The 23,784-nt window shown below is 40.0% G+C and overlaps 1 protein-coding gene across 1 annotated transcript in view; it reads left to right on the forward strand.

Annotated features, from left to right (window-relative positions):
- RNF213 (ring finger protein 213) overlaps nt 1-23,784 on the forward strand; it is a 454,388-nt gene that overhangs the window by 342,982 nt on the left and 87,622 nt on the right. The window contains exons 47-49 of the mRNA XM_089682127.1: nt 1,987-2,168; nt 19,697-19,819; nt 21,402-21,515. Coding sequence (XP_089538253.1) covers nt 1,987-2,168; nt 19,697-19,819; nt 21,402-21,515 — 419 coding nt within the window. The remainder of the gene's footprint in view (nt 1-1,986; nt 2,169-19,696; nt 19,820-21,401; nt 21,516-23,784) is intronic.

The raw sequence follows: 23,784 nt of genomic DNA on the forward strand, positions 1-23,784 counted from the left end.
CAGGTGCAATGCTTTCCAGGCTCCTGAAGGTATTTATAATAAATGTATTTTTTTCTGCAAACATATGTGCATTTATTAATTTTTCTATACAGATGAACTTGGCCTTTAACCAGGAAAGCGGCTTGCACAATACCTTGATATAAGATAAAAGAAAAACTGTTTGTTCAGAGTACTGTGCTTTCTTTTTAGGATAGACCTATACTAGTGATTGTGCTGTCCCAAAATTCATAATATGCAATCCAAAATAAGTCAAAATAAAATTATATATTGTGTGACCAAAGAAAATGGGCCAGCACAACTAACTGTACTATTATTTTAAAAATGCAGCTATCATTACCCCAGAGATGGTAGAGGAATCTCTTACAGTTTGAGCCAGCAGTTTGATCACAAAGGCAAAAAAATGTGTAGTGCTTCCTAGTTACCTGCCAGATTGGTTACAAAGAAGATTTAAAGCTAAAGGGGAATTATAGAGAGTGAAGACCCATGAGCAAAATTTCAGGCCCCATTTTTTTAAAAATGTAGACGAGATATGGCCAGGACAGGGAATCAAAGGACTTATGAATATCTAACACCAATAGCAAAAGGAGAATGTTTTTCTGCTTTAGGTGTCAGTTAGGAAAAACAGTTTGTGTATGTTGTCTCTAGATTGCCTAATTAGAATGAAACCAACTTGGCCCCAATAAATAAGTCCCCATATACCTTATGTCCCAAAGGTCAACTTGTACAAAAGGCGCAGTAGCCTTTTAATTTTTCTGGTCACCAAGATTTTAAAAAAACAAAATTATATCGACATTCAGTAAGGAGATGTGTCTAAATTTAGGCCAGCTGAGTTAATCAGAATAGAGTTTAGGAATCATTGCAATCGCTGGTTGAAAATATTGTTGATTGTGGAGGTCATTCAAAGCATCATGCTGTAGGGGAGCCAATGAAACTAGAAAGCACTTAAAAAAAAGGAGCCATGACACCATCAGGGCCGGTCATTTGTGTAATTTTGACTTTAACTCAGTAAGTACTTCTGTTTCTGAGAAGGGAGAGTCAAGTGCGGTGTGTAGGATTCAGAAACTTTTAAAAAATTGCCTTTAACCACTTGCCAACCACGCTATAGCCGAATTACGGCTACAGCGCGGTTGTCCAATTCTGGGAGGGCTTCACATGACGTCCTCCCAGAACACGCCCTCCTGCGAGCCTCTGGCAATCTCCGTGATTGCTGTGTCCTATGGAAACAGCTGATCATGTGATGTGGTAAAAGGCCAATCATGGCCTCCTTTTACCACGTGATCAGCTGTGTCCAGTGACACAGCAGATCACCAGTAAATGAAGTTGCCGGTTAACGGTTGCACTTTGCGTGAGGAAAGTGCTGCCGATAACCGGCAATTGTCAGAGGACGGATCGGCACTGGTGATCAGTGCCTAGCAGTTCCACCCACCTGTGCAAAACAGTGCCACCCATTAGTGCCCAACAGTGCCACCCACCAGTGCTGCCCAGCAGTGCCACCCAGCAGTGCAGCCTATATTGCAGCATCATCAGTGCCGCCTATCAGTGCTGCCTATCTGTGCCACCTCATCAGTGCCCATCAGTGCTGCCTATCAGTGCAGCCTCATCAACGCACATCAGTGAAGGAGAATAATTACTTGTTTGCAAAATTATATAATAGAAATAAAGAAAAACTTTGTTTTTTCAAATGTTTTTGCTCTTTTTTTGTTTATAGAGCAAAAAATAAAACACCCAGCAGCAATTAAATACCACAAAAAGAAAGTTCTATTAGTGTGAAAAAAATTATAAAAATGTCATATGGGTATAGTGTTGCATGACTGCACAATTGTCATTCAAAGTGCGACAGCACTGAAAGCTGAAAATTGGCCTGGGCAGGAAGGGGGTAGAAGTGCCCAGTAGGCAAGTGGTTAATAAACCTGGCTATTTAGCTGTCTTGCTGTGTATTTTTGTTACTGAGGTAGCTTATTATTTAACATTGTACTTTTGTTTCAGAAACCATAAACGAACAGTACCTGAGATGTGTGGTGGATTTATGTTCACAGTCTGGCAATAACTGGTACAGAGTTTATCTAATACGCAAACTGGCTAACCTATACGGAATAGACACAGTCCAAAGACATTTTAAAGATCCTGCATTCAGATGGCTGTTCCCTCGAGAAATGCTGCAAAATAAGGTAATACAGTAAAACGTACCTAAACCAAACATCAACAATGCTATACAAGGCTGCTGTTAGAAATCATGGGGCTCTGTACAGCCTACCTGACAGGACCCCCTCCAGAAAATATCAAAATGAGATTTTCGCTAAAAATACACTAAAATCATTATTAAGAAACACAACATAACTTACAAAATTCCTTTTAAATCTAAAATATAAAACTATACTGAGTTAATAGATAAAGCTCTGCATGTGAATGAAGTCTTAGGGCTGTGGCCTGTATAGGGAATCAGCAGTTTATGTTGCTGGAGAGCAGTGTTAATATTTTGGTTTAGTTTTACTCAAAGGCTTTTGACTAAAATGCCATTTTAGTTTCAGTCATATTTTAGTCATCTGAATTGTTTTAGTTTTAGTCATATTTTAGTCGACTAAAATCTCCAGTACCAGTGTTAATTTCGTCTACAAAAATATTTTTGTTGACAAAATTTACACTGCTGGAGACCCCTGGAGCTGTGTGTAGGCACCTTTTGTTACGCTGTGGGGATGTAGCAGCCACAGAATGTGTACATTTGGGGCTACTGACACACTACTGCACACTTGTCAAGGTAGGATCTGCGGCTGTCGTACAGCCACTGAGTCCCCATAGGATAACAGGCGTCTTCAGTCGCATGAACAGACCCTATACTGGAGGGCCAGCTGTACTGCCTTATCTGTGGCCCTGATGTTATATATTGCATATGTTGCATATATTGCAATCATTAGCTGTAGTGGATTTTTTTTTATGTTAAAACTTTTTCAGTATTGAAATAAAATATATGTGTCCTTTTTTTGCAAGCTTCTAGTCCCATCAATCCTTAATTTAATGGAGATGAACTAAGGCAGATACGTTTGCAGTTTAGGTTGACAACTATGGTCCCCTCCATAGATGCAATGGAAAAGAAAGTGTAGACACAAAGGAATTGATTTGCTAAAACTGGAGAGTGCAAAATCTGGTGCAGCGGTGCATAGAAATCAATCAGCTTTCTGGTTTTATTGGCAAAGCTTAATTGAACAAGATAAAGTTAAAAGGGGATTGTTTACCATGCACAACTGCTCCAGATTTTGCACTCTTTATTTTTAGTAAATCAACCCCAAAGCGTTTGATTCACTAAAACAAGAGTGCAAAATCTGGTGCAGCTGTGCATGGTAGCCAATGAGTTTCCAAGCTTGTTCAATTAAACTTTGACAAAAAAAACCTGGAAGCTAATTGGTTTCTATGCAGAGCTGCCCCAGATTTCACACTCTCCAGTTTTAGCAAATCAACCCCAAAAAGTGTTCTTTGCAGGATTACCAGGTGAAAATATAGGAGAACATTTTTTAAAATTAAAATGAATGCAGCCACCACATCTAAGGACTGCTAAGCTGCAGTGTTTTTTTCAGCTTTAAGCTATAATTTAAAATCATTGTTTCTTTTTGTGTTTCCATTATATTTCCTTTACATAAACAAACTAGTGTAGCTTTACAAAAGCCTTTTTCATTCTGTGTTTTTATTCTCATGTATTATTTACTAGTTTATCAGAATTTTCTTTTTTTTAATTCACTAAAGGTTTTATGGCACTGAAGCCTATTTTACTTTAGTCTCACTTCACAAAGTTTGACACACCAGGATAAGGATAGGTATTTTTTTTAAAATGGTGTTTTTTTTTAAGCTGTGTCCAATGGGATTTGTAAGTTGCAGTCACATGGCTCATGGCTAAAACAAAGATACTTATTCATGTGCTAAAGCTTTCTGAGTTGGGCCTTTTATATGAAAGTCAGTTCACAAAGATTGTATTGGTTTTTACTTTTGAAAATATCATTGGCTTCTGACTTTAAGTCCCAGGACAGGGTGAAACTTATCAATGGTGGTGGAAGAGGGGCATGGACGGATGTTTTTCCACTGGCATTTAACAAAGCTGTGATCAGTGTTGTTTGAAATTCACGTGGCTGCTGTGGCTGTATCGTATTAATGGAAAAGCATTTAAGAGAGACATGACAGGTTCTGGTTCAGCTGGCTGATGAGAGCAGGCAGTGGGATCCTAGAACGTTACCATGAGTTAGTCTGCATCACTAGTACTAGCTTCTGGCTGGCATTAGCAGAATTTTAGCCAGCAGTCCCAGTTGCTTCTAAGGTTATTAACATCTTTGGCACTAGAGCAGTTTTTTAGTTGTTTTACACTATAAATCTGCATTTTTGGCTATAAAATGACTTAAACAACAACAGAACATTATACATTTTCTGAAATCAGAGGGCCTAAGAATAAAAAGTTAGTTGTTGCAATTTTTTGTGTTGCATGATATTTGCACAACTGTTTATTAAGGCTGCGTTCACACCTTTGCAGTGCTTTTCGTAGTTCATCTTGCGTTTTTCTACACACATTTTTTATGTGTTTTTGACGCGTTTTGCATTTTGTTAAGCTCTTTTTTTTTTTTTCGTTAAAGTGGAATTTTTTTTGTTGCTGGGCAAAATAAAAATGCAAAACACAGCAGAAATGCACTACCCTGCAATTCAGCAGCTTCTCCATTGAACTCCAAAAATCTGCTTATTGCTTTTAATTAAGTCCCGACCCGTTCCAAAAATGCAGCAGCTCAAAAAAACATAGATGTGAACATGTTCCAAAGGAAACCATGTTAAATAGACTGTAGTGCATTTCTGCAAAAAGCACTAAAATAAACCGCATTGGTGTGAATGGAGATTAAACTTATATTTTCAGGAAAAATAATACATTTAATTCTAACGTAAACCTGCACAATATAATACCTTTAATAATATAATAACAGATAAATTTGCAATAAGTAAGTACATACTAAACATGCCAAGTCTTAAAATTGCGTGTGCGTGTGATATTGCAGAAAACTACTGTACCCAAAAATCTCCATAGGTGATGCTTTAAAAGCCTTTTTAGCTCATCAATTTAGAGGTAACTGTGAGCTCTCGTGCTAGAGTTATGGCTGTCATTCCAATGTTCGCGGCAATACCGCACATGTGGGGTGATCCCGGTTTATATATATGTGCGCATCCTGGGTATGCGTTTGCATTTCTGGGTGCATGCAGGGCAGGGGGGCTTATGTTTAATGTTTGGGGTTTTTTTAAATACATTTAATTATAATTTAATTTTTTTATTATTTTATTTTTTAATTCAAATTTATTGGTATCCCAAGGGGTTAACAACCCCCATGTGATAGCATTGGGTGACAGATACTCTTTAAGGAGACATTGGGAGTTTAATAGACCCCAGTGTCTGCCCTGTTCTCCAAAGTATCTAACCGAGCAGAGATTTGTTCGGTTCCACATTTCTCTGGCTGTATCAGCCATAGAATGCTGGCTCTGAAACCGGAAGCGACAAAATCTGCCCACCATGTTGAAGCCCTATGATGTGGTCCATGGCTCCTGGTAAGAGCAGAAGAGCCCACACGGTGGGGTAGTCTGGTGCGGGAACCATGCTGCCCGCACAGTGAAAGTGGTTGGCAGCTGTACAGCCAGGAGCTAGCAGAAAAATTTAAGCACAAGTTGATTTCTGCTATCAGCTTGGGCCTAACCCTCCACTGTTTGGACGTAGGCAGTATGACCAAAGAGATGAACTAGCTAAAGTGTATTTCCACTTTTGTGGCCAAATTGGGATAATACCTACTTTAACAATTTGCTGACCACCCACAGTACGTTTACTGCGGGCAGGCGGCATGAACAGGCAAAGCAACGTACCCATATGTGATTTTGGCTGTAATGACACAGGACACAGCGGAATGCGGATTCCCATAATTGGGACCCAGTGATCATGTGATCACAATATCCACAAAGCTATTTTGATCGGTGTGATTACATAAAAGCTTTGCTACCATTACTAGTGAGTTGTAATCGACCCACAGCTTTGTACCTTGCCCAATCACAGCACCCTGTACCATGTGATTAGCTGTAGCCAATCACAGATCTCTAGTAGTCTGCTCTGTCAAGAACTTAACCCATTCAGTTCATGACAGCTCATAGCATTGCTGGTACAATGAGCTAAATTTTACCAGAAATCAAAGTGTAAAAAAAAAAAAAATCCCTGATCACCCCCTCAGAGTAGTACAATGTTACCATGGTAACATTGAACTACTCTGATGAAAGTGTTTTATGTTGAATAGTAAAAAAAATTAAAAATAATGGTATAAAAATAAAATTAAAATATTGAATGAAAAATTATTTAAAATGTTTTACCATTCCTATTGAGGGCACCCCCATCTTTAAAGATTCAGTAGATAGACAGTTTAAGACCCTTCTAAAAACCTCCTTTTTGCTAGCAGGCCCTGCCCAAGTGTATGGCTAAATGAGCTGGAGAAATTCATGATGAACTTTTTTCTTTGGTAGACCGCCCAAATTTGTACTCCAAGTTACATCTTTTAAATTAAGCCCTAATATTCTGTGTACGCCACTGAGAATCTGATTTGTCAGATCTCCAGATAGTCATTACTTCCTGTGCATATGTGCAGAATCCTAAGGCTTATAGCCTGGGCAACTGATCTGGTGCATGAAATATACCTTTTGTGAATGCCCTTTGAGGGTGAGCTTCTCTTTTGAAAGTCCCTCGATGAATACATTGAGGCAGCTACTGATGGGAAAGGGTTCACACCCCATTATCTAATATCACAATTCACGCTGCATGTTGTAGCTTCTACTGTCAGGACTTCATGTATTTGCCCCGTCGGGTACAATCATTATCTGCTTAATGTCCTTCCAGTTGTGGTACACCTTCTCTCTAAACCAGCTAGAGCTGCTAAAAAGCCTTCCTGATATTAAAGGGTCACCCTCCCCTCTTATTTAGGTAATGGGGTAATCTCTTGACACTTATCCCAGCTTAAAAAAAGATGGCAAAAAATCTTTTCTCTCCTAATTTCTACAGTGAGCTGTGCACTGTACAGGGTCAGAAAGACAGGTAAGTAATTTTAATTCAGAAGATACAAAGCATGTTTCTTCTGCATTAAAAATCCTACTTGTTCTCCCATGTCTATTTTCTACCTAAAGTTCCACTTTAACCACATTGCTATTTTATAAAATGAGTGGTTACCTTCTTTTCCTACTCAGAAAAAGATTTTAGGGCTTACGAATAACGACATAGGAACTCCTATCCTAAAGACTTACATTCCACAAGATTGTCTAGGAATCATTTTGGTAGTCAAGTTTCCACAAGGTGCCTTCTGACATTTGTCTGATGTATACTGTAGTTAGACTTGCAAAAGACTACTGTATATTTTCATCAAGACTTTTGATGCCAGAGTTCTTTTTTTCCCTCCTACCAAGGGCAGTGTGCGGGTTAATTTCCTTCCTATCCACTTACTTCCATTCATTGTGTCTGTGGGGTGCTAGATTATCGGGGTTTGTTTTTCAACCCCTGGAATAATCAGTGGGTTTTCTCTGAGTTTGTGGCTATAGGTCCCCAAACACCTGAATTCTTCCATCTAATACCTGACAGATGTCGCTTTACATTTTCCTTAAAAGTTGTGCCTAAACACTTTGGGAAGTTTTTTTTTTCCCTTCTATTATTTTCTAGGTGCTCACATCTTCTCAGCATAATGGTCTTGTCCATGTCTGAATTATAGAAAAACATTTTGTGGAGACCTCCTTTTAAGCACTATCTATTGCTACTTACAAGATTTTCTTATGCTGAACACAGCACAAGTGTAGTTTATTCTCTCGGGTGACAAGCTTCTAGTTCCTTCTACTCTTAGAGGTTATTTACACAACCTGGAATCCCGACTACCCTGTTCTGCCTGATATGTCCTACCTGGCTTAACACTCAGGCCTTGCCCTGAGCCACAATGTGCATCTTTTCCCATCCCTTCCACAATGCAGTTCACTAATCACCTATTCCTGGATAAGGTGTTTAGTCTGCCCTCCTCTGCCTAGGTCGTGACTTTGGCACAGGATGCACTGCTGCCAAATTGTATAAAAAAACTGTAATTCCCCTGTTCTGGGGGTTTCTTGGGTGGTTCATCTTCCTCTCCATGATACACTGCAGCTTCGGCAGTTGTTTACTGTACTCAGCCACCCTTCTTGGCCTATGAAAGCATGACAGCCTGGGCTGGAAATGTGCTAATATTCTTACTACCTGGGTATTTCCTAATTTATCACATTTCATCCTTGTGTTTGATTCCATATACACACACTATATTGCCAAAAGTTTTAGGACACTCCTCCAAATCATTGGATTCATGTGTTCCAATCACCTCCATGGCCATAGGTGTATAAAATCAGGCACCTAGGCATGCAGATTGCTTCTACAAACATTTGTGAAAGAATGGGTCGCTCTCAGGAGGGTTCCATCCGTGAAATGTCCTTGGTACTAAATATTCCATGGTCAACTGTTAGTGGTATTATAACATATATTATAAGTGGAAGCAACTGCGAACAACAGCAACTCGGTCACGAAGTGGTAGGCCACATAAAATGACAGTGGGTCAGTACATGCTGAAGCGCACAGTGAGCAGAAGTCATTAGCTGTGTGCAGAGTCAATAGCTAAAGACCTCCAAACGTTTTGTGGCCTTCAGATTAGCACAACAGTGCATAGTAAGCTTCACGGAATGGGTTTCCATGGCCGAGCAGCTGCATCCAAGCCTTACATCACCAAATGTAATGCAAAGCATCAGAGCAATGGAGACATGTTCTCTGGAGTGATAAATCACGCTTCTCTGTCTAGCAATCTGATGCACGTGTCTGGGTTTGGTGGTTGCCAGGAGAACGGTACTTGCCTGACTGCATTGTGCCAAGTGTAAAGTTTGGTGGAGGGGGGATTATGGTGTGGGGTTGTTTTTCAGGGGTTGGGCTTGGCCCCTTAGTTCCAGTGAAGGGAACTCTTAAGGTGTCAGCATACCAAGACATTTTGGACAGTTTCATGCCCCAAACTTTGTGGGAACAAATTTGGGGATGGTCCTTTCCTGTTCCAATATGACTGCATACAAGTGCACAAAGCATGGTCCATAAAGACACGGATAAGTGAGTTGGGGGTCGAGGAACTTGACTGGCCTGCACAGAATCCTGACCTCAACCTGATAGAACACCTTTGGGATGAAATGAGTGGAGACTGTAAGCCAGGCCTTCTCGCCCAACATCAGTGCCTGACCTCACAAATGTGCTTCAGGAAGAATGGTCAAACATTCCCATATAGACACTCCTAAACCTTGAGGACAGCCTTCCCAGAAGAGATGAAGCTGTTATAGCTGCAAAGGGTGGGCCAACTCAATATTGATCCCTACAGACTAAAACTGGGATGCCTTTAAAGTTCACGTGTGTTTAAAAGCAGGCATCCCAATACTTTTGGAAATATAGTGTATATAAATATATATACAGTGTGTATCTATGTATGTATATGTGTGTACACACACACACACACACACACACACACACACACACACACACACACCTTCTTCATTTAGAACTTTGTATATTCAAGTTGAACGAAATACGTGCTCCTCATATCTTCTGATTGACATCTTATACTACTTGTGTAATCATCTACTACAGAGGACTTTTATCACCCACAGGGACTTCGACTGGTCTTAATGACCGTTCTCACGTCATCCTTTTAAATAGAGAAATTCCCTTCTGAGGGGACCCTCAAAAGATCCAGTCCTCATTCTTTCATTCCCATCAAAAGTGGTAACCATCTTTGGACTCCTGTTACATTTGAGGACAAGATAACCTTGAAGCCAGTGTTCTTCCTTCCATGGTGTTTATAGTTTTTCTTTGAAACCTCCTTCATTTTCATGCCATATTCTGCCAGCCAGCATGACATTTGCCCAATAATCCCCTTAGGGGTTTAGGATCAGGTATGATATCTATCACTTACGCCATGTCTCCAATGGAATCGGTTCTCATTTCTTACTGGAAGATTCCTCCACTCCCACCAATTTGGTTGGTCACTTTTCCCCATTTTTTTCTTTTGACAGGGCTTCAACCTCCGGAAACAAGTTTCTTCTTCCCTTCCTAAGTCCATGCCCCCATTGAAATCAGGTTCTGAGGCCTATACAGCACCTAGACACTGCACTCCACCTTTGTGCAGAGCCCATGCCTAAATTCTATTTTCAGGTTTCTCCCGAACCGTTGGTTTCTAGGTGGCTGTTCAGTTTCTGCCATTGCTCCACAGCAAAATGTTTCTACTGTTTACAGTTTGTTTTGGGGCCCATTGGTCTCCTTGTTCTCTTCTTATGGTCATTTGCAGCTGTATTGTGGCCCACTCCTCGATTATTACTTGGGAACATTCCATGGTCTATTATGTCATTCATGTAGCCTGCACTGCATAATAAAGATAAGAACTTTGACTTGCGTATAATTTTAGTATCTTAGAGTACAGTACAGGACATAGGTTCTTACCCCCTATTCACTTTGATCTCTTGTTGCTTGCTAACAAAACTGGAACGTCACAAAGTTGGCAGGGTTATATGGGGGACAGTAGTGTGTGGACCTAGTGAAGCTTTTGCCAGTATCCATTCACCTGCAGGTACCGACACATAACCCATGGTTAATTAATTGATTCTTGTCTCCTTTAATGTGCTCCCAAGATATGGAATTTACAGGTATGTCAAATACCCCCCTTTTTTTGTTGTAGAACATATAATAAAATATGTTCAACAGTATGTTTACCAGACTAAATCTAAGCAATTAAGATGCATTAATTGTTTGGGTTTACATGTACTTCAATCTCTTGTTTTCTGGGGCCAGAGGCTAGTTACAACCACTGTCTATATATTTTTTATTTTTTGCTTTCTGGCCTCTGGTAGGTAGATTTTCTTTTCTTCCTATCCCGGAGACCACTTCTGCAAGGGTCTTTCCAATTTGAATACTGTCAACAAAAAACTAGACGGATGTTCTAAGTATTTCCTTTATTAAAATAAGTGTCTATATTGTTCTATCAGGAGGCCATTGGTGATGGGACAGAAATTAAGGGTATAACACTCTGGGAGACACAGAAAATAGTAGGACCTGACAGATGTTCTGACCCTTCCTATACTCTTTCTTCATATTTGTATGGCTCATACAGTGCTAACATTTCCAGGAAGCACTGAAAATTGCACCTGCACAATTTCTGCATACACAACACATCACAATGCATGGTAGTGCATTGGAGGTTGCATTTATTTAGTGCTTTGGGGTTCTACTTAAAATGTTTTTTATGCATTGCCGTAATGTACCTTAAAAGGCAATTGTTGCCACATATATGTGAAGTGGCCTGAAAGCATAAAGATTTGGCTAGAATTCCACTCTGTGGAATTCTGTTGAATTAGACAGTTTCTTGTTATTTATAGAATAACAAATACATTGCTAATTATCAGAAATAAAATGCAGTTGATTTACTAAGGCTCCGTACACACCTTGCAGGTGCGACAGATCACATATGCTTTGAGGGGAGGGGGCGGAGCCTAACTATGGCGGCAGCGGAGAGCTCGTGGTAGGAGCTCCCGCTTGGAGCCCCTCCGACTGATCCCCTACTGAGACCCACGGAATTCCCCTGAAGCATGGAACCCTAGAACCCTGAGTCCTACCTCGGACAGGCGGGCTCACTCGGTGGAGCGGAGGACTGCTGGAGGAAGAACCGGGGAACAGAGCTCTCTGAGAGAGGTGGAGACATTGAGTGCGGTTGCCGGGAAACAAGGAGGTGCGGTCGGCACATGTGACCGGCCGCAGTGCATCCCTGGGAGGCGAGGAAGCCGGCCGGCCGGCTGGAGGCAGAAGGGGAACAGAGAGATACCGTCCTGCTGGACGATTAGCCTCTATTGCAGCCCACTGGGGGTGAACTGTGAAGAACTGCCTGCTCAAGAAGAAAGTGGAGGAAAGCCCTGGAGGGTCCCCCTGAGAGCAAGAATGCTGACCTGTGGGAGAAATGGAGCTAGGAGCAGTCCCATGTGAGGAGCAGGGAGGGTGAGTGACTCCGGCTGTGACCTCAAATATAAAAACTGGGCAGATATGGGAGAAATCGTATTATATTGAAGGAAGGCAAAAAGTGAGGAAAAGGGGGGGCCCCCAGAGAATATAAAGAAGAACGCAAGGTGCAGGCAATAACACACAGAAAAGGTAACAAAAGTGCCTGGGAGCTCTATCTCTATACCAGAATGATTTCTTTTTTCTGCGTAAAATTCTAGTTTACGAGAGAAAAATAAAAGAAATGAAAAATAAAAGTGCAAAGTTAAACGGGCCTAAAGGGACCCAAACGGGTACAATAAAAAAGTACACATCCCAGGGAAACGTGACCCCGGAAAGGCCCCAGAGCAGAAATGACAAAGGAGAATCAGACTTAAGCATGCAAAGTAGTCCTAAACAATTAATGGATTTGGATAACGGTAGTCAACAAATATCAGAGATAGAAAAAGATCTACAAATCCCAAATAAAAAGAGATGACAGAAATGTTTAAAGATCTGGCGAGAACAATAAAGCAAGAATTGGTAAATATTCGGAGTGATCTGGGGCAGCAGTTATTAAGAGTGGAGGAAACGGAGCAGAAAGTTAAAAATCAGACCCAGATTATTTCCGAATTGGAAAAGAAAATACTTAATATGGAAAAAGTTCAGGAAAAATTGCTGTATAAAGTGGAAATTCAAGAGAATAGAGAAAGAAGGAGAAACATAAGGATAAGAGGGGTACCGGAAAGCCTAAAAGGAGAACTAATGGAGGAGGCGGTTTGTAAAATAGTGAACTTTATAACGGGAAACTGATATGGAAAGGACTAACATAGAAGGGATCTTTAGAATTGGGAAACCCGAGGGGCACCAGGAGAAGGAAAGGCCGAGAGACATACTGGTCCAATTTTATGAACTGCGGCAAAGGGAAAGAATCTGGAGGAAAACCAAGGGAAAACCAGTAATAAAATATGGAGAAATGGACATCCAAATATTTGCGGACTTGTCACCAGAGACTCTCCGAAGGAGGAGAGCACTGAGGCCTTTGTTGGAGCAGATGAGGAAACAGAAGGTGCAATATAGATGGGGGTCACCGGAGTGCCTAATAGGATGGAAAAACGGAATAACAGCCCAATTAAGGTTCCCAGAGGACTTAAGAAATTTTTGCAGTAGACTGGAAATGCAGAGAATTGAAATTAATGGATGGGAAGAAGAACCCGGGGGAAATAGATTAGTGAGAGGAGAGGGGTGGAGGCTGGTGGGGGGGGGGGGAGGAAGGGCGCGGGTTGAGGGTGGAGGAGAGAGAGGTGGGTTTTTTTTTTTTTTTCTTTCTCTCTCTACCCTCTGGCCCCCACCCTATCGCCTATTACCCCCTCATACCCCTAGCTTGACTCCTTTTCATCTTCTTTTTTTTAAGAAGTATAAGTAGAAAGGGCTTCAATGGGGAGATCTGGAAGGAGGGGAGGCTGTCCATGGGAGGAGTGTAGCCCCAAGGACTATATCAAAAGTGGATGTTAGTTCCACAAATGATAGTTAGGCAAAGCGAAGGCCTAAAAAGAGGGGGGAGGGAGGGGGGGAGGGATGGCAACAATGCAGTGGGGGGGGGGTGGAATGGGAAGGTGGGGAGGGTGGGGGTAAGGAGGGAGAAAAGGTTAGTGGGATAAAAACGCTCTATAGGAATAAGAAAGAGGAAAGTAAGGAGGAGAAAGGAGATGGGAGGAAAAGAGTAAGATGGAAGAAATTCAATATATAGGCTACAATGTAAAAGGGTTAAGTTGTCCAGGAAAGAGATTTAAGTTATTTAAAGAACTACAACATAAAAAATCTTCAGTGGTATTTCTGCAAGAAACACACCTAGAGACAGAATCGAAGGTTAGATTGAGGACCAGATATTTTCCAACATGGTTTTATGCGGACTCACCAATTAAAAGAGCAAAGGGAGTCGCTATAGGCTTTGCTAAAAATATAAGGTTTGAGGTTGAGGAGAGATTAACGGATCCGGAGGGAAGGTTCCTGTTTTTGAGAGGTAAATTACAGGGAATTGAGTGCACGGTAGCAAATATATATAGTCCAAATAAGAAGCCGGAGACATTTATGAGAGAAGTGTTGAAGAGATTGATGGATTTTAAAAGAGGGTGTCTGATTGTAGCGGGAGACTTTAATCTCTGTATGGATCGGCGGATGGACACTAATTCTGGTATGCGGAGAGAGGAAAGCAAGTCCTTGAGAAGGTTAAAGAAATTGATGCATGAGTGTCAACTGGTGGACATTTGGAGAATTAGGAATATGAAGGAGAGAGATTATACTTTCTTTTCGCATGTACATGAGACTTATTCTAGAATAGATTACATATTAGTAGAACATCAAATGATAGAGTGGGTGGGGGAAGTAAAAATAGGAGAAAGTACCCTGTCGGATCATGCCCCGGTTGCAATGAAGTTAAAATGGGGTAGAGAGGAGCGAGAGGGATATGTGTGGCGGATGAACGAGGCACTCCTCATGGATGAAGAGATCGGTCAAAGAATTGAGAGGGAAATTGAATGGTTTTTTGGAGCGAATGAGACAGAGGATGTGTCCGTTGCAACGGTGTGGGAAGCACATAAAGCCTACATCAGAGGTCTTCTCATTGCAGCGGGGGCAAAAAAGAAAAAAGAAAGGAGAGAAAAGATAAATAGATTATTAAATGAAATACATGATTTTGAACAGCTGCACAAAAGGGAAAGATCTAAGGAGATAATGCAGCTGTTAATAAAGAAGAAAGAAGAATTAGAGAATGTAATGGAGGAAGAAAAAAGAAGAGTCTTTAATAAAATAACATGTGAAAGGTATAGATGGGGAGATAGGCCGGGAAAGTATTTAATGAGAACTTTAAGAAAGAAAAAAAATAGAAATTATATTGAGAAAATAAGGAATCCCAAGGGGGAATTTGTACACTCAACCAAGGATATTGCCAGAGTATTTAAAGAGTACTATAGTGGGCTGTATAATATCATACCCCAGGACATGTTTAAAAAAACGGAAATAGTAAATAGAGGGAGAAGAAAGATATATTTAGAGGACGCAGGTTTACCGAAATTGGGAGAAATACAACTGAACTCTTTAGAAGAAGAAATAACTTCTGAGGAAATAGAAATAGCGTTAAAAAGCATGGCGGGAGGGAAAAGCCCGGGCCCGGACGGATTTATGGTTAAATATTATAAAAAATATAAAGAGCTTTTAATACCCAAGATGAAGATCTATATGAACGCTTTGGGAAATGGGATGGAGATGAGGGGAGAATCTTTACAGGCCAATATAGTACTGATACAAAAGGAAGATAAAGACCCCTCACAATGTGCAAGTTATCGACCAATAGCGCTATTAAATGTAGACACTAAAATATTTGCAAAGGTGCTGGCAAATAGACTAAAGGAACTGATGCCGGAGTGGATACATAGAGATCAGGTGGGGTTTGTCCCGGGAAGAGAGGGTAGAGATAATGCTCTGAGATCACTATTGCTCATCCAGGAGGCTAAAAAAGGGAAAATCCCAATGATACTTATGTCGATAGATGCTGAGAAGGCATTCGACAGAGTAAGTTGGGGTTTTATGATGGACACCCTGGAAGTGTTAGGACTGGGAGACAGAATGAGAGGGTGGATTGGAGAGTTTTACAGAGGACCCACCGCCACCATAATGGTAAATGGAGGAAGATCAGAGCAGATTAAGATGTCAAACGGCACAAGACAGGGATGTCCGTTGTCTCCATTGTTATATGTGTTATCACTGGAGCCCTTGTTGTCTAGGATTAGGAAGAATATAGATCTAAAAGGAATAAAGATAGGAGATAGAGAACATAAGGTAGTGGCTTATGCGGATGACCTGATGTTTTATGTAGGAAACCCTAGAACATCACTTCCAAATGTAATGAAAGCATTGAGGGAGTACGGAGACCTGTCAAACTTAAAAATTAACCCGACAAAGACCGAAATCTTAAACATAAATCTCAAAAATAGTGAAAAAGAAAAACTACAAGAGGAATTTCCTTTTCTCTGGAGAGATAAAGAATTAAAATATCTAGGAATAAAACTATCAGCCTCAAATAAGAACCTTTATAAAGCCAATTATATAACGCTATTAAATGAAATCAAGGAGGAGTTGAGAAGAGTGGGAAATGGAAATCCATCGTGGATAGGTCGCATAAACTTGATAAAGATGATAATAGTCCCCAAAGTATTATATAAATTTCAAATGATCCCAATCAAACTCCCAGAGGCATATTTTAAAGAACTGAGGAAAATGATAATAAAATGCATATGGAGGAATAAAAAGCCTAGAATAGGTTATGAAACGCTGACCAGAAGCAAAGAAAGAGGAGGACTGGGGGTACCAGATTTTAGGAGATATTACAAAGCAGGGATTATTGCAAGAATTTTCGACTGGATTCATAATCCGGAGAAAACTTGGGTTAAAATTGAGAAAGCACTGAGTGGAAAAAGTTTGAGTAATAGTATCTGGGTCCCTGCACAATATAGAGAATTAGAGGAGAGCACAAGCACGTACACTCTTAATGTTTTAAAAGAATGGGATTTATTACACAGATAAAAGGGGTGGGTTTTTAATTCACAACTAATGCCACTTAGGAACACAAAATATTTCATCCCGGGAAAAGATAGTATAGCAGGGAAATGGATAATAAAACAGGAAGCGCAATTGAGAGATATAATGGTAGGAGAGGAAATGGGGTCATATAAGGATATGGAGGAAAGAAAGGGTGAAGTCTTTAATAAGATGGATAGACTAAGATATTACCAACTGAAGAATTTCTTTGAAAGCCTTCCAAAACCAATAAGAACTAGAAAAGGCTGGAATCCATTTGAGAGAATCTTTGAGTCACGGGGAAATGGTAGACACGGTATGGCAAAAATACACAAGATATTAATGGAACTTGATACAGACACAAAATTAATGCACATAGAGAAATGGGAAAGAGATATGGGAAGAAAAATAGAGGAGGAGGAGAAGAAGAAGATGTTCACATTAATTCACGAAAATATTAGTATGAGAGAAGTGGAAATAAACTATAAGTGTTTGAATAGATGGCACATTACCCCCTATCTGGAGCACAAGATGAATACAGAAATCTCACAGATGTGTTGGAGAGGCTGTGGAGAGGTGGGCACGTGGTATCATGTGTGGTGGGAGTGTTCAGAAATACAGGTGTTTTGGCGGAGGATAGTTTATTTGATAGGGAAAATCACAAAAATCAATATAGGATTAGATCCAGAAGTATGTCTCCTCCATATCTCAGAGCTCTCAGTGAAAACATATAAGAGTTCTGGGATATGGCATTACTTGACCGCAGCGAAGAGTCTGATACCCAGGTTCTGGAAGAAAAGAGAGGTGCCAACTGAGGAGGATTGGATGGCTAGAGTAAATCAGATCTCTGGGACAGAAAGATTGTATTACACGCACGAGGACAAGTTGGAGTTATATAATAAAAAATGGAAAGGCTGGGAAGAATACAGAGAAAAGGTGAAATATATGAAGTAATAATATTCCTGGAAGCTGGCTTAGAACTGAGATTTAAAAACAACAGAATAATATGGAGTTAACGAGAGCAAAAAGAATGTTGAGCGTGGGAGGGGTTGGAGGAGATGGGGGGGTGGAGGGGGGGGGAGGGCAAGGAAAGAAAGTCATATACAGGGATAATTTATGTAAGAAGAGAAATCATTTGGGATAATTATTTTAATAGAAATGTTGAAATGTTATGTATATGAATTGGAAAAATTTAATAAATATTTATAAAAAAAAAAAGATCACATATGCTTTTTTGCTGTGCATTTCGAGCAGCCTATTTATTTCAATGGGTTGCCTTACATGCAGGAAACACACAAAAGATGTACCTGACTCATTTAAAAAAAATCACACTACACCAAAATGCATGGTACTTTGGAACCATGCATTTAAACGGGCACACATTAGCAAGACGTATGGGGGTGCCATTAAGAATTAGTAGCAAAGCTATGTGTCTGCAAAAAGGCAGTCCTTTATTGTGCATTGTGGGACATCGTAGGATTTTGCATACATTCCTGCAATGCGCTTGTGTGTATAAAGCCTAAGGGAGTAGAGCATGCTTATATTACCAAATCCTTTTACACATAGTTCATTAAATTAGGTGAAATGAAAATTCAAATGTGCAAAAAAAAAAGATTTTTGTATGCGCATGGCTGATTGAAGTCAGTACAGCATCGCCTTATTCAACTTCCAACACGCTATACTTCTTTAGTATATCAACCTGATTTTGTTATTTTGATTTGTTGGTTTGATTTCTTAGTGTACAACTTTGTTTGAAAATGTATAACAAAGCTATAAGTCAAACATACAGTACTCTGTATATATGTATAAAGTCTTGACATTTGGCAAGAATGACATTCATTCTACTAGGGGAATTAAGGTCCTAGACCATATTTATGATGAAACATCATTTGACTTCAAGAACAGTCATTTGACTTAAAGAAGTTTAATTTACCCAGTTCTTATCTGTTCAGATATCTGCAGCTCTGACATGCCTATTTCAAGCAGTTTAGGGCTTCTTGATTGACCCTTCTAGTTTCCCTCATGGAGGAGCTGCTGAAAAACCCATATGTCACTAAACCACTTTCAAATATCTATAATGCCCTCCAACCTTCCATGTACACAGGTTTTTACTCTCTGTCTTCCAAGTGGCGGGTGGACGTGGCAGACTTAGACAATGAGGAGTGGGAAGAGGTTTAGGATTACCCTTTTATGCTGTTAGTGTCAGCAAGGGATAGACTGATGCAGTTCAAAATTTTGTAAAAAGTTTATATAACACCATTGAGGCTGCATAAAATATTCTCCCACCCATCTGCTGGCACTGTGGAAGTGAAATGTCTGATTTTATACATATGCTATGGGCCTGTTCACGACTACACTATTATTGGGCTGATGTGGTCCATTTTATTACCAGACTCGCTGCTATTCCTATTCCTTTGCAACCTAAAGTTTGCTTTCTGGGTCTTGTAAAACCCTTAACTAATGCGAGGAAAACCAGAACCCTATTAGGCCTTCTTTTGTTTTATGCTAGAAAGGCAATCATTCTTAAATGAAAAGTGCTAGTGGCACCATCAATAGACAATTGGAAATCCTTAGTTAACTCAGTGATCCAGATGTACAAAGCATCATATGTATCTCCAGGCTACCATAAGACATTCGGTAAGGTCTTGGACCTCTGGGTCGACTCAACTGACACTATTGATTCACATACTGAAACGTAATATTTTTCCATATTTATGTATTATGCCTCCTGCCATCTCATTGTCATGACATCTGCTTGGACATGTATTGCTAATTTTTCTGATTGAATTAAGTTGTACTTGTATTGAGTGTCTCATTGTCCTGCAGGGCTTTTTCATATTTTATCGCCCTGGTACACTTCTATGTCATGATCATTATGAGTGAGAAGTTGTTTGCTGTTTTTCTTTGCGTTAGTTGGTTCTCACACTTTAATGCTTTTGTCACTATGTACCTTTCGGGCCTGGGAATGCCCAATAGGCCATGTTTTGTATGTACTTGGCATTTCATAACTCAATAAAGAGAAGTTTTTTTAAAAAAAAGAAAGAATGACATTCATTACCAGGAATGTGTTCGTTATTGCAGGATACGGAGACAAATCAAATGGACCATTTCTTGGTATGTGGTGAAAGCTACAAAGTACTGAGGGAGGGTATAAGCAGAGCAATGATGGAAGGCAAAGAAGAAAGGATTGCAACTTCCATAAAGGTATTGCAGTTTTTTTAATAGTTATTTCTTCACATATTGTACCAAAGCTGAATAAACACATTTAGTGCAATTATTAACTCATGAAAAACAGTGTAATTCATTTTGAATGCAGCTATTGGAAGCACCTTTTTTCTGGATATCAGCCACCTGTCCTCCTTAGTATTGCAGCTTTCAGACTGGGGGGCAGGGTGCAAATTCAAGGATCCATTACTGTTCTGCAGTAACCTTAGGTTCACAGCTAAGCACTGTTTTCTGTAGCACTTTACAGAAACACAGTACAGTCCATTTAACATGGTTTCTCATGGGACATGTTCACATCTGAGCATTTTCACCCAGTGCGTTATTTGGAAAGGGTTAGGGACTTTTTTTAACGCAAAAAGTTGCATTTTTGGTTCCTTAAACTTCAATAGAAATGCTGCAGAAAAGCATGAATACACTTTTGCCTTGTTTTTTTGATTCGTTTTGCATTTTAAATTTGCCTAGTAGCAAGAAAAATGTAAAAAATAAAAACCGCAAAACAAATCAAAAAAGCGTCAAAAACGCAATGCAGAAACTGCTCAAACGCAACCTGCATAGGTGTGAACCTAGCCTAAGGCTCTACTGCAGTGACAGCTATTGCTCCTCCATTGCCCAATTAATAGACTGGGGTTGTGTTTTGAGTAGTTGGCTTAATCAAGCGGTATTGCATGTGTGGGGGGACCTGGCTATTGTGTCTGGGTCCCTGAATCACAAAAGTGTCTGACGAGGTAAAACATTTCACATATGCAGTTCGGGAAAAATCCTTCAAATGGAAGAATTGTTTTGGTGACAGCTGTCCAAGGATGGAATTCCCTTCAATTTGGGGAGATGTCCTCTTCTTCTTGCTTTTTCAAGAGGAAGAAGTGAGGGGAGGTCTCTCCAGCAGGACACAGACAGAAAAACAAAAAAAAAATCTGTGAAAGAATTTTTAACATTTCCCTACTGTATCCAAAACTCAAAGTTTTTCTTATACAAACCCAATTCAAAATTGCCTTATTTTTTTTCTTCAAATGGTAAATTTTATTAGTTTAAACATTTGAAATGTTTTCTATTGTGAATAAAATATAATTTTATGGGATTTGAAAGTCATTTGAAAATCTACATAAAAAAAAAATGCAGAGAGCCCCAACTTCTTTTGAATTGGGGTTGTACATACACTTTAATTGAATTCACAGACCACTGGTTACTGCCTCACCTTGTTCACAGTACTTCTCTATAAACATTACATGCTTCCAAAAATTGGTCGCCACTCAGTTTGTGAGCCCCTCTTTGAGCTTCCAAACTTTTCTGTAATCTTCTGAACCCCACCTGGGCTGCTATGATGTGTGACCCTCAGAAACCTATTCCCAAAAACAGCAGCTACCATTGCCTGAATTGGAGTGTGCACAAGCCAGTTGTTATTTTAGGGGAATAAAAAGTGCTACATAGAACTCCAGAGGACTCTTTTTGAAGAGTGTGAACACTCACACTTATTTATGTCTAAGTCTTTCTTCCTGTATGAATCTCTGTTTTATTACTAAACCTTTTAGCTCATTAAGATATATGTATTGTGCTTTTTTTTAAGGAATGTAAAAGCCAGGATCAGCAACTGGCTGTCTACTTCCTGCTTGCTGTATTCCGTGAAATAACCTTGTACTATGGGGTCCATAACAACGGTCAACAAGAAACAGCACACACTGTAAGTAGTGAAATAATTTGCTGAACTGCAATGTATGTTTCTTTATTTATTTTATGTCTTTTGTTGTTTTTTTTTGTATTGTTTAATAGTACATACACCATTCAGCACAATGACGTGTAAACAGAGCATGCTTAACCCCTTCCCGCCGGCGCCTCCCAGCCCTTTAAGAGTTTCAGACGCCGGGAGGCGGGGTGGGTGGGGCATGGTTTAGGAATCATATGACCGCCGTGATCATCGGGAAAGGTCCCGATCAAAAGAGCGGACCGGGACCTTTCCGTGAGCATCACACATGTGTGCTGGGAGCGCGCAGGGCGCGCGCTCTTAGCACATATGTTTTTTGTACATGAACGCAAATGTGCGGCCACTTGGCGTCTAGGCCCAGACGCCGGGAGGCCGCACATTTGTGTGCGGCTGGCGCAAAGGGGTTAAGTATACACTAGTGTATCATACAGTAGATTCAAATAATCCAAGAAAATACAAAAGACCGTTGGATACTGTAGACAGATAGATATAGATATATATATATATATACACACACACACACTGTGGATATAAAAAGTCTACACACCCCTGTTAAAATGTCAGGTTTCTGGTACAGTTGTGTTCAAAATAATAGCGGTGTGTTGAAAAAAATGAATAAAGCTCAAAATCCTTCTAATAGCTTTTATTTCCATACACACAAAGGCATTGGGAACACTACACATTCTATTCCAAATCAAAACATGAAGAAAAATATATCAAATTTGTGGTGTTCCTCTAAAAAAATGAAGAAAAGTGAATATTAGACTGTTCAAAAAAATAGCAGTGTTTGTATTCTTCTTTACAAACTCAAACATTCACTATATAAACTGAAAAATGTTTGAAGATTTTGCTTTCCTTTGAATCACTTAATTAATATTTAGTTGTATAAGCACTGTTTCTGGGAACTGCTGTACATCTGTGTTGCATGGAGTCAACCAACTTCTGGCACCTGTGAACAGGTATTCCAGCCCAGGATGATTGGACTACATTCCACAGTTCTTCTCTATTTCTTGGTTTTGCCTTTAGAAACTGCATTTTTTATGTCACCCCACAGGTTTTCAATTGGATTAAGATCCAGGGATTGGGCTGGCCACTCCATAACGTCAATCTTTTTAGTCTGGAACCAAGATGTTGCACGTTTACTGGTGTGTTTGGGGGGTCGATGTCTTGTTGGAACACCCATTTCAAGGGCATTTCCTCTTCAGCATAAGGCAGCATGACCTCTTCAAGTATTCTGATGTATTCAAACTGATCCATGATCCCTGGTATGCGATAAATAGGCCCAACACCGTAGTATGAGAAACATCCCCATATCATGATGCTTGCGCAACCATGCTTCACTGTCTTCACAGTGTACTGTGGCTTGAATTCAGTGTTTGGGGGTCGTCTGACAAACTGTCTCCGGCCACTAGACCCAAAAAGAACAATCTTACTTTCATCAGTCCACAAAATGTTGCGCCATTTCTCTTTAGGCCAGTCAATGTGCTCTTTGGCAAATTGTAACCACTTCAGCACATGTCTTTTTTTCAACAGTGGGACTTTGCAGGGGCTTCTTGCAGATAGCTTGGCTTCAAATAGGCGTCTTCTAATTGTAACAGTACTCACAGGTAACTTTACACCTTCTTTGATCTTCCTGGAGCTGATTGTTGGCTGAGTCCTTGCCATTTTGGCTATTCTTCTATCCATTCGAATGGTAGTTTTTCACTTTCTTCCACGTATTTCAGGTTTTGGTTTCCATTTTAAAGCATTTGCGCTCATTTTAGCTGAGCAGTCTATCATTTTCTGCACTTCTTTATATGTTTTCCCCTCTCCAATCAACTTTTTTATCAAGGTACGCTGTTCTTCTGAACAATGTCTGGAACGACCCATTTTCCTCCGAATTTCAGAGAGAAATGCACTGTAACCAGCATGTACAACATTTGCTGCCTTCCTTCCTTAAATAAGGGCAATAGTTGCCACCTGTTTTTCAAAGAATGAATGACCTCACTAATAGAACTCCACACTGCTATTATTTTGGACATGCCCCTTTCAATTAGTGATTCAATTCCACAGAATCAGCAGCATGCGTGTCATGACTGTTGGGTCTGTTGGATTTCTATTACTCTACTACACCTGCTAGTAAATTATTTTCCATGTAGAAATATCATTTCTACCAAAAACAGTGATTGATCAGGTTAGTGATGTCTGACTGCTATTATTTTGAACACAACTGTATATATTGGCCTATCAGTGATCACATGAATAGTAG

The sequence above is a fragment of the Staurois parvus genome, unplaced genomic scaffold (genome assembly GCF_062004578.1).
Source record: "Staurois parvus isolate SC_StPar_1 unplaced genomic scaffold, SC_StPar_1.0 ptg000286l, whole genome shotgun sequence".
NCBI lineage: Eukaryota > Metazoa > Chordata > Amphibia > Anura > Ranidae > Staurois > Staurois parvus.